Source organism: Haematobia irritans, chromosome 1 (genome assembly GCF_050003625.1).
Source record: "Haematobia irritans isolate KBUSLIRL chromosome 1, ASM5000362v1, whole genome shotgun sequence".
NCBI classification, from domain to species: Eukaryota; Metazoa; Arthropoda; class Insecta; order Diptera; family Muscidae; genus Haematobia; species Haematobia irritans.
The window spans coordinates 58,975,204-58,986,891 of record NC_134397.1 but is presented as its reverse complement, the minus strand read 5'-3'; the positions used below and the strand labels follow the sequence as shown (position 1 = coordinate 58,986,891).

General features: G+C 34.4%; 1 protein-coding gene and 1 long non-coding RNA gene across 2 annotated transcripts; both read left to right on the top strand.

The window, feature by feature from the left end:
• The first annotated feature begins 44 nt into the window (after positions 1-44).
• Positions 45-501, top strand: LOC142238739 (uncharacterized). Its single transcript, XR_012722805.1, has 2 exons — positions 45-282; positions 340-501. It is a non-coding gene; the product is annotated as an uncharacterized LOC142238739 (long non-coding RNA).
• Positions 502-3,168: 2,667 nt separating this feature from the next.
• Son (Son RNA binding protein) lies at positions 3,169-6,231 on the top strand. The gene is made up of 2 exons (XM_075290504.1): positions 3,169-5,391; positions 5,451-6,231. The coding sequence occupies exons 1-2, from the start codon at positions 3,295-3,297 to the stop codon at positions 6,096-6,098; spliced, it is 2,745 nt and encodes a 914-aa protein (XP_075146619.1). The 5' UTR covers positions 3,169-3,294; the 3' UTR covers positions 6,099-6,231.
• Positions 6,232-11,688: the final 5,457 nt, after the last annotated feature.

The window sequence follows — 11,688 nt, the reverse complement described above, 5'->3', positions numbered from 1 at the left end:
TCAATCACAGAATTGGTCAATTAAAAAATTAATAGATTAATTCCCTGCCAGCATTTCAAAGTTCCATTTCAACCTCATCGTTACCACAGACTCGTAAATGTCACTTCAACCATCATGAAAAGGTACATCAAAAAGTACATGCAAGTAATTTGCCATCCCTACTGTTAAAAAGGCCATTTTTTTTTGTGAAACGCCAAGCGCAACCAGCTTGTTATATTTTAATTAAATAAAAACGAAAATAAAGTTCTGAAAACATAGATTATACGCTTAAAATTGTGAAAGGTATATTGGTGAACAATTTGGTGATTTTCCAAATGGAATAAAGTGATTGTTTTGCAGATATTTTACAGACACGCTGCCTCCATGGAATAAAAACACTGGTTGATAGACGCAGCAACATGTAACTCGCTACTTGTAACTCAACATCATCATTAATGCCAAAAATTATGTTAAATGTAATGTGATAGTGGTATAAATGTTATATTTTTAAGAATTTGTAAATGTTTAATCAAATGTTTAATCTAAACAAACGTGTTTTACTCGACCACAATGATTCTTTTACAACTATCTTAAAATTCACTTTTTCTGATTGTTTGGAGGGTCCCTTATTGGCGTCGTTCTAAATTGATCTATAAAGGCACCTAATAATTGCACTCATGCGAAACATTTTTGTAGTAACTTGGCGTGGTACAACTTCTCAATAGTGACGGCGCTTTTCCGACGAGTTTTTGATGTCGTATATGATTGTTTTCGACGTAGTGGGGATTCTCAAAAGAGTCCCCAAATTCAAAAAATGTTGGCAGGGTTGATACTATTAATTTTTGTGATTAATTTTCAATTTCAATTAAAAAATTTGTTGAATCAATTAAATTTTTAATTGAATATTTTTTAAAACACAATTAAGATTTTGATTGGAAAAATGTTGGTGAAATTTATTCTGCGTAGTACTAACTTTACCTTTAATTTAGTTAACGACTTAATCTTTCAAAAAAAAAAAAAAAACGTTAAATTATTGAAAATTTTAAATTATTGAAATTCGATCATTACAATAAGGAGATAAGGACAGTAATTTTTTTTTTTTTTTTTGTTACAAGAACAATGTTTTGATTATTTCCCCCATTATATATCCAATACAACTTTAAAAAAAGTTCCCAAAATCAAATAGGAATTCCCATAAACATGTAATTGGTTACAATAACCAATGCCGATCAATTTAGTTTTATGTTTCATAAAATTGTGCAGGTAACCACCAGCATAGTGAGACTTATAGCATGGGAATCAACAAATGGTTACTATAACCAAAAGTTGAATATACTAAAAGAAGTTTAGTTTAATCATGGGACGCACGTAAGGTAGTTGTTGCAACAAATAAGTAAAGGGTGATTCTTTTGAGGTTAGGATTTTCATGCATTAGTATTTGACAGATCACGTGGGATTTCAGGCATGGTGTCAAAGAGAAAGATGCTCAGTATGCTTTGACATTTCATCATGAATAGACTTACTAACGAGCAACGCTTGCAAATCATTGAATTTTATTACCAAAATCAGTGGCAGAAAATCCGCTTTTTTATCGACAAATTTTGTTCAGCGATGAGGCTCATTTCTGGTTGAATGGCTACGTAAATAAGCAAAATTGCCGCATTTGGAGTGAAGAGCAACCAGAAGCCGTTCAAGAACTGCCCATGCATCCCGAAAAATGCACTGTTTGGTGTGGTTTGTACGCTGGTGGAATCATTGGACCGTATTTTTTCAAAGATGCTGTTGGACGCAACGTTACGGTGAATGGCGATCGCTATCGTTCGATGCTAACAAACTTTTTGTTGCCAAAAATGGAAGAACTGAACTTGGTTGACATGTGGTTTCAACAAGATGGCGCTACATGCCACACAGCTCGCGATTCTATGGCCATTTTGAGGGAAAACTTCGGAGAACAATTCATCTCAAGAAATGGACCGGTAAGTTGGCCACCAAGATCATGCGATTTGACGCCTTTAGACTATTTTTTGTGGGGCTACGTCAAGTCTAAAGTCTACAGAAATAAGCCAGCAACTATTCCAGCTTTGGAAGACAACATTTCCGAAGAAATTCGGGCTATTCCGGCCGAAATGCTCGAAAAAGTTGCCCAAAATTGGACTTTCCGAATGGACCACCTAAGACGCAGCCGCGGTCAACATTTAAATGAAATTATCTTCAAAAAGTAAATGTCATGGACCAATCTAACGTTTCAAATAAAGAACCGATGAGATTTTGCAAATTTTATGCGTTTTTTTTTAAAAAAAGTTATCAAGCTCTTAACAAATCACCCTTTAGTTATATCAACATTGACAATTTATGGTGTTTTCTTTTCTTGTATAAAATGCGCACTTTTTTGCATTTTGCCCGGAAAATCTACTTTTTAGGTTCTTTTCTAAAAAAAAACATGCAAAAGTGCGAAAAGGCTTCGAATTCTTTTGTTAAAATAGCGCCACGCATAGAGGCAAAGTGCGGAAATTTTCAGCAAAACCGACAAACGAGAGTGCTGCGATTGCCCTGTTTCCTTTTTTGAATTCTTTTCCGCCCGCTGAAACGACAGCATTTTTTAGGTTGCTGGCATCATTTTAAAAATTCGCATTCTGTACAAACAAAATGAAGACAAAGCACTTTTTTCGGAAAAGAAAACACCTTTAGATGGTATGACGCTACAAAATTTGGAAAACGGGGAACAGCGTCACTAAATTTAGCACTTTTTAGCATTATTATAATTGTAATAAATAAATCAAATCTCAATATAATCTGCGTTTTTCATTTAATATTGGAATTTGGTAAGTATATCAACTGTTTAGGGTAATAATAAATAACATCGAGGGCGGTTGCACCATTAAACCCAACAATTAATATGAGATTGCGACAACCAATGCAAAGTTGGTTCAACATACTACCATGTAGTTACAATTGTCAAATGTTAGTTGTGCTGACAGATATAATTGATAGTTGATGGAACCACCCGCTTTCGGTTGGCAAATAATTCGGTTGAGGCAACGAATTTGTTTTTTGGGTGCGTGAATTAAACAACATGTTCATTGTGTTGTTACTGTCCTCTAACTATAAGTATTTGCGCACTGAGTTGTATTTTTGCACGGTTATATCTCCCACCAAACCAAATTTCGCTCTTAGTACGCATTGCATGGAAACAGCTGTAGCTAGTGGTAAACAAAAAAAAATAGATAAATTGATAGCCTCCCGTTTTTCGGTTTCTCGGATTTTACTAGGATATTAGCTAATTTCACTTGGTTGTTTATTGATGTGCAGGTGAAAATGGCACAAGAAACTTCTAACGATACCAAAGGGAATGGATGCGTTGTTCAAAATCCGGAAAAAATTACAATCAAAAAAGAAAAAATTGACCCAGAAATTGAAAAGAAACTTGTGCAGCTTACATCAGCCGAAATAAAGACCGAGCCCGAAAAAAACGATGCAGAAGAGAGCTCAGAAGACCAGGAGGATGATTCCGATACGGAGTCCCAAAGTTCTGATGATCAGCCTGAAGAGCCAGAGGATGACAAGAAAAAGGTAGAACCTGTCAAAAGTTCTAATGAAATTTTGGCTGAGCTTTTCAAGGTATTCAACGCGGCACCACCCGAAGAATTGCTTGATGACAAAAATCTTATTGAGAAATCAATTAAACGCAAAAAGGATAAGAAAAAGAAGCACAAGAAACACAAATCCAAAGATGATGAACAGAGCGATGGTAGTGAAGCCGCCAACGATGAAAATTCCGGCAATAAGCATAAGAAGAAAAAGAAACATAAGCATAAACACAAGGATTCCAAAACTAAGAAAAAGAGCAAAGACTCAGAAAAAGAAAAATCAAAAGATAAGGTAAAGGAACGGTCTAAAGACAAGGAAAAAGAAAGGTCTAAAGACAAGAAAGCTAAAGAAAAGGACAAGGATTTAGAAACACTGAATGATAAAAGCCGCACAGAAGACAAGCACATCCATAAAAGAGAATCTTCAGATACCAATAGGAAGCATTATGACACATTATCTCATCGCTCATCTAATGACCACAAACGACAACACGAAAAAGATGACAATGACTATGGAAAACGGCGAAAAAGTCCCGAAAAGGATAAAAAACACAATTCCTTTTATGATGGATTTCGGGAAAAAGATTACAATTCCAAAGACAGACATCGGATTTCAACTAAAGACGATTCTATCAAGATAAAAAAAGAAGTGGAAGAAAAACCAGGCAATCGCAAAGGTTCCGATGATGATATATCGGAAATTTCCCTATCGGATGAGGAGTCCTATCTTGAAAGACGAAACCGGGAGACAGACTACAAAAAGTATAAAAGCACCAATAGTTTTTATGCTGGTTCACATCGTAGTAGAAGCAGAGAAACTGATCGAGACAGAAACTACAACAAAGACCGATACCACAGGGACGATCGTCATAGCCATCATAACTATCATGCCCGTCGATCAAAGTCTCGTTCAAGATCACGTGACTTGGGCATAGACAAAAAACGTCTGTTGGAAATTGCTCGTAAAAACGCCATAAGTATGTTCAAAAGAGGAAATCTTCCCGGATGTGACAATATGACCGAGGATGTCAAAGATAAGGTTTTACTTAAAATGCGTTATGGTGGAAGAACAGTGGAAGATTTGACTGAATTTTGTAAAAAAATTTCAAATGGTGAACACCTATCGGATTTGAGCTCCGACGAGGGTTCCGATATTGATAAAAGTGGTAATGCTAAAGCCTTTCATCATCCTTTCCAATTGAAAGAACGTGAGCCCATAGTAATGCACATACGAAACTCAAAACCCATCCTGCCGGTTCCTGCCAAAACTGATGAGCAAACAAAAACGATAACTATGCAATTTCCTGTCTCATCGGGTCAACAACATCGAATGACGGAAGCTTGGATACCCGTAGAGCCCAAAGAGAAGCTACAACCTTTACCAGCGTTGCCTGCAGCAACACAATCGACCACTATATTTAAAAGTTTGGTTCCAAAAAATGCACTTGGAAAGCCTTTGCCAACGGAAAGTGAACAAGAGCCAGCATTTAAGCCTGTGGAAGATACAACGAGTGCTATTCCAGCAAACGCACCTCTCGTGCCGCCATTAAATAATGCGCCTCCTTTAAATGTGACTGAAAGTGCACCACCTCAGTTACCATTTACATACGCACCGCCACCACATCCAATGGGTGTACACGCTCCCGCATTAGCCCCTCCCATTGTTCCACCACCCATACCACCTCCCATAGTTCCAAATAATTTTACTCCTGATGTTCCAGTTCCTTCTTCCAACAGAGACTCCATATTTCCCGAACCTCCGGCAAACGCAATGGACGTTTCATCAATTATATCTAAACGCCTTAATGCCATGAGAAGATTACAGGTAATTGCAAATTGAAATCTCTTGTATGAGCTTATTAATGACACCCATATATATTTTAGGAAAATCCCATGGATTCCGAAGCTGCCAAAATGTTATACTACTCCCAGAGGGAAATGTCAACATGGGCTGCTTCTAAACATCTACCGGGTCAATTTACTGGAAGTACAGGGGCCAATGTTCTCAAACCCAGCCAATTGAATTCTGGACCACAGGTCTGGGCAAAACGTGACCAATTGACATCATCCAAACCCGTGACGGGAGGTATGGGTATGCATTTGTTGCAGAAAATGGGTTGGAAACCTGGTGAAGGGCTAGGACGGGAAAAGAATGGCTCATTGCAACCTTTACTTCTCGATGTAAAATTGGACAAACGTGGTCTAGTAGCTCAAGAAGATTTTAGGCCAGTCAAACCTAAACGAGGGGGTGGTGGCGGAGGCGGTGGAGGTCCTCCACAGATACCTCCAAATCCTCAAGATAAACATCCGGTATGTCTGTTAAATGAAATCACAACAAAATATAAATGGACCCCACCTCTATATACCTTGGTTCATGAAAACGGACCTTCACACAGCCGCATGTTTTTATTCTCAGTACAAGTGAATAATGAGACATATACCCCAACAAAATTATGTAATACAAAAAAGGAAGCCAAATTTCAGGCTGCCAAGCTTTGTTTACAACAAATGGGTATTTTACCTCCCAGTTAAAAAAAATCTTTGTAATCGTAATAGATAGTAAATCGATTTTACTATCGTACATAAGCTATAAATCGTAAAATATATTTAATATGTAATTTAGTTGTAATTATTATAAATTAATAAATTTAATTATTCTCTATTAGATTAATATTTGCTATTATTTTCGAACAAATCTTGATATAGAAAGACTCTTTTTTTTTGGGAAAAAATGATAAATGTATTGACTTTCGCGCAATTTGTCGATTTATTGGTTATTTTTTAGGATGTTGGAAATCAGTTTGTTGACTTTGGATCAGGGTTGGCCTGTCGCAAACTGTGACTTTTGCGACATACGTTTACGACTGTATAATACGTATGTCGCAAACGTCGTAAACCTAATGTAAAAAACCTAATTTTGAATTAAAGAAATTATAAATATTTTTTAATTTAATTTAGTTAGGCTCCCCGAAAAAAGAATGCAAAAAATGCTTTATATTGTATTTATTCAAAACTCCACTGGTTTTACATCTCTCATTCGCAACTTGAAACTATTCTTGGTTTGCGTGGTTCATAATGTCCACCCAAGCCTTAGTTGCATCAGCGCATGACTAGCTAAAATTTTGAAAAATTTTAATTAGTATGGAAATTGGCTCTAATAAGCCAAAAATTGATTTTATAAAATTCTCTCTAAACAAAACTTCACTTATGCAAGACTTAAGTAGGTTTCCTTCCTTCCAGTTTCTGCAGAATTTATGGAAAGAAAGGATGAGCGTATAACTACCGTCTCGTTTACTGCGCCATCAAGTATTTCATAGTAATGTTGGTTTGGGGTCTCCAATTGAAATATCTCTATTCTCAACGTGCTAAGTTAATAACTTTATGAACATTCCTGAGAATTGAAACTTCTTCGCACATATCATCATCTTGGATATCATTCGCTTCCTAGTTGATGGGACGGAAGTATTTTGAGTTTGCTACGTTTGTTACTTTTTCTACATTTACGACGCGTATGTGACGTTTACGACGTTACAACTTTGCGACAGTCGCAAACCTAAAAAAACCTAAACTAAAAACAGACCATCTCCATTTGTGCATTTTATACTCAGAAATGTCGCCAGCATTGTAAAACAATTCTACCAGCGTCCATAAATCTTCAAAAAAGTCAAATTTAAAAGGGAAATATGTGTAAATTTTTTTATACTGAAAACTCATCAAAAAGTCGAATGACACCTTTAAAAAAATCGCCAAAGTCGATAGTCAACTTTTTCCAATTTTTAAAAAGTAGAAAAAATGGATTTACAAATTCCGATAGAGTCAAAATGTAATTCGCAAAATAAAATCGACGAAATTTTCCTTCTTCAAATTGAAAAAAAAAATGAAATAAAAACGTTTTCAGTAAAAATTTCCCCAATTTTAGAAAATTTCTTTTATATTAAAATTTGTATACCCTTCGCCACTACTGTACAGGGTATAATAAGTTTGTGAATTTGTATGTAACACCGAGAAGAAGTAGACATAACATAGAGGTTTAGAATTAAATTCTGAGTCGATTTAGCGATGTCCGTCTGCCTGTCTGTTGATGTATTTTTGTGTGCTAAGTCCACCTCGCAGATTAAGTCCGATCGTCTTCAAATTTGGCATAGGGCTCTTTTTCGATTCAAAGACGATCCCTATTGAAAAATCGGTTCAGATTTAGATATAGCTGCCATATATATTTTGAACCGATCTGGTCATAAATGACGTATTTATCAACCGATCTTCTTCCAATTTCGTATAATCGAATATTTTGTGAGCCTTGTAAATTTTGCAGAATATCACTCAAATCGGTTCAGATTCAGATATAGCTCTCATATATAGCTATCGCCCGATTTACACTCCTATGGCCCCATAGACCAATATTTTGTTCCGATTTACGTGTAAATTTGCAGAGGGAGTAGAATTAACATTATAAATATGCACACCGAATTTGGTTGAAATCGGTTCAGATTTAGATATAGCTTCCATATATAGCTTTCGCCCGATTTACACTCCTATCGCCCCTGAGGCCAATATTTTGTTCCGATTTACGTGAAATTTTGCACATGGAGTAGAATTAACATTATAAATATGCACATCGAATTTAGTTGAAATCGGTTCAGATTTCGATATAGCTCCCATATATATCTGTCATCCAATTTACAGTCATATGACCACCGTAGATCAAAATTTCCCTCCGATTTACTTAAAACTGTGCACAGGAAATGGAAACAACATTTTTACTATACATGCCAAATTTAGTTGAAATTGGTCCAGATTTAAATGTAGCTGCAATATATATTTTACGTCCGATACAAACTTACATGGCCCAGAGGTCTAACTTTCACTCCGATTTGCGTAAAGTGTTGCACAGAGAGTAAGACTAACAGAAACATGCCAAATTTGGTCAAACTCGGTTCAGGTTAGATATAACTGCCAAATATATATTTCGCCCGATTTATATTCATATGACCACGAAGCCAAAGTTTCATTTCGAAAGTTTTGCACTGGGAGTTCAATTAAAATTTTAGCAATGTGTGCCAAATTTGATCAAAATTGGCTCAGAATTAGACAAAGTCCCCGTATATATGTTCTTCCGATTTTAGCAAATATGGCCAAAATACCCACATGTTCCTTGTAAAATCGTCACTGTTAAGTCGAAAACTCTCAAAAATGATTCAAATTTACCTATACTCAAATTCGTATAATTAGACCTATAAATCATAAATGCAGATTTGCGAAATTTTGTGCAATTTAAATATTTCCAATATTTTTTAGTAACATTGTGGTCCGTCCCGGTCATTAACCAAATTAAATTTTGAGTATAGACATTTTGTGAAAGTTCAAAAAGTTTTGTCCAAATCGTTTCGTATTTAAATATTTGTATAGGAGAATATAAACCTTTATATGGGTCCTAACCAGCGTTGCCAATTTAGCTTTTTTCCCGCTAGATTTGGCTTTTTTTGAAGACGTTTAGCGGGAAAAAAATGCATTTAGCTTTCTTTCTGGCTTTTTTTCATGACCCTTTTAGCTATTTTTGTTTTTTTTTTTTATTATTTTCGACATGTTCCTTCGTTTTTATGTAAGTCTTGCTGCCAGAATAAGGTTTTCCGAAGCCTTAATAATTATTCCAGCCATTATGAGGCATTTTTGCAGCAAATATACCTTGTTGTAAAGTTGTTTCCTCGTATTCATAAAAGTTATCGTAAACTTTAAATCTACTATTACCATACAAATTTGTATTTGTATTTATTTATGTCTTTGTTAAACCAACACAACAAGATTTACTCTTATATGTGAGAGTGTTGGCTTCATTGGTGGGAAACACAGTTTTTGTACATTTTTGTCTTATATCGACTACATTATAGTTACAATAGAATTTATAGAATTTTCAGAACAATACATTTATGATTAATTTTTAATTGAAAATGTTTAAATATTTCTGTTTTAAAAGTCGTGTTGTTGCTTATGCGTTGTATTTCAAATGGCAGATTGTTCCAGAGACGTATCGTTGTTACAAAGAATTGCCTTTCAGAGTTAAGACAATTTATTCTGGGAGAAATTAGTTTCATACCCCTATTTGAGCGGGCAAATTTCAGGCGACTAAATAAATAATCAGGTTTCCTTGTTTGTATGATGTTGTGGAGTAGAATTAGATTTTTGATGTTTAAGTAGTTTTTAAAGGAAGCATTAAAGATTTGATACGCAAATTGAGAAATGCTCTCATTTCGTTTTTTATTAAAGACATATCATCGCAATCATTATAGGCTATTTTGACTATCTCTATCTCTGACTATCATGGGAATCACAGTTTCCAAAAACTTCGCTGCTATATAGAAGTGCTGGTATTAGATACGATTTTGCTAATAGCATTCGTATGTCGAATGGCGTGGATTGCCTTACTGACCATAAATTTCTCAACATTCCGTATATTTTGCCTATGGTTTTGTTAATATGATTGTGCCATGTCAGGGTTGAATTGAATGTTACACCTAAATTAGTAGCAGAGTCAACAGAAATTATATTGCAGTCATTGAGTATCACACTTGTATTTCTCAGATCTGATGTTTTGCGCTTATATATGGGAATAAGTTTTGATTTTGCTGGATTTATGCAGAGTCCGTTATTCCTGGCCCAGTTGTTCACGAGATTTAAATCGTAGTTTATGTCAGATATGCACTGATGAACATGACTAAGTTTTGCACCAGTATAAAGTTGCACATCATCTGCATACATTTGTATTTTACAGTTTTTTAGTACATCAGGTAGATCATTTATGTATATTGAAAACAATAGGGGTCCCAGAATAGATCCTTGTGGAACTGTCAGTAAATTATTAGGAATAATAGCATTTGACTCGTTTATCCTTTTTATGTTATTTTAATACGTATTCTAAAGTTATTATGACATTACTAAATTAAAATGGTAGATGTGAATTGCTTTGTACACTGAAAAAATATTGTCATGGGGCCAAAGATGTCATGTCTTTAAAATACGAACGCGAATTTTGGTTATAATAGCATTTGTGAATTTCTCTTATATGTTATAAACTGTTTTCCTTGTCCAAAAGCCGATAAAATCGTTTTGTCCTTATAGTTAAGTGATTCAACTTAAAAATGGGTATCTTTTCATGAAAGAAGGCTAGGGTCAATTCTAAAAAATTATTAAAATTAATTAAATAGTCTTTAAATTTGTGGAGTTTTTGTATCTTGACCACAAATCAAAATAGCGTTCAAAAATAGAAGAGGTTTTTCAACATTTTATTTTAAAAACGTATACACAGAATAATTTCTACTTAAAGTCGAGTCTTAATTTGGAAATTTAAGTTGTCGTTAGCACGTTTTTAAAGCACTGTGATAGCTCATGAAGAAAAGGCAGAAAAAACGAATAAATTCAAATTTGACTCTGAATCAATACCAAAATCATTAGTGTACAAAATCTTTGGAACCGAACATAGAAATAATTAAGGAAATAAAGTTTTGAATATGGATTTATTTTTTTTTTTTAACTTCAATAAAATGCAATAAAAAATTCCTAGTATAGGATCAAAACAAATCTCCTATTTATTAATGGAATGGATTTACATTTACGAAAATTTGACAATAGGTTTGTATGGGAAATTTTCGAATAAAAGATATTCAGTTTAAACTTGCAAGACAGTTAGAATGGGTTTTATTCTCTTGGGTAATATTAGGAGAAGTGTACATGTTCACGAATTTAAATTAAGACGAAATATATTGATATTTTCTAATGCAGTTCTATGTGACATTGGACTTGTTGATGATTAACCAGCTGATAATTGCAAGTTTAGCGGGAAAAAAGATTTTACTAGGAAATATAAATGAAGGACTTCCAGTAAAAATTTGTGATAGTAATCAAAATGTATCGAGTACGCAAACAGAGCTAATATGACATAGATTTTCTTACAGTCTCATAGAAATGGAAATAAAATGAATACAATTAAAATAATATGCATTTTAGTGAAATAAAGCCTTTAAGTTTGTTAAATTTCAATCAAAAATGTGAATTTTGATACAAAAAAATTTTGCTTTTTTCTAGCTATTTTTTAACATTTTTAGCTTTTTTGGACAAATCTAGCGGTTTT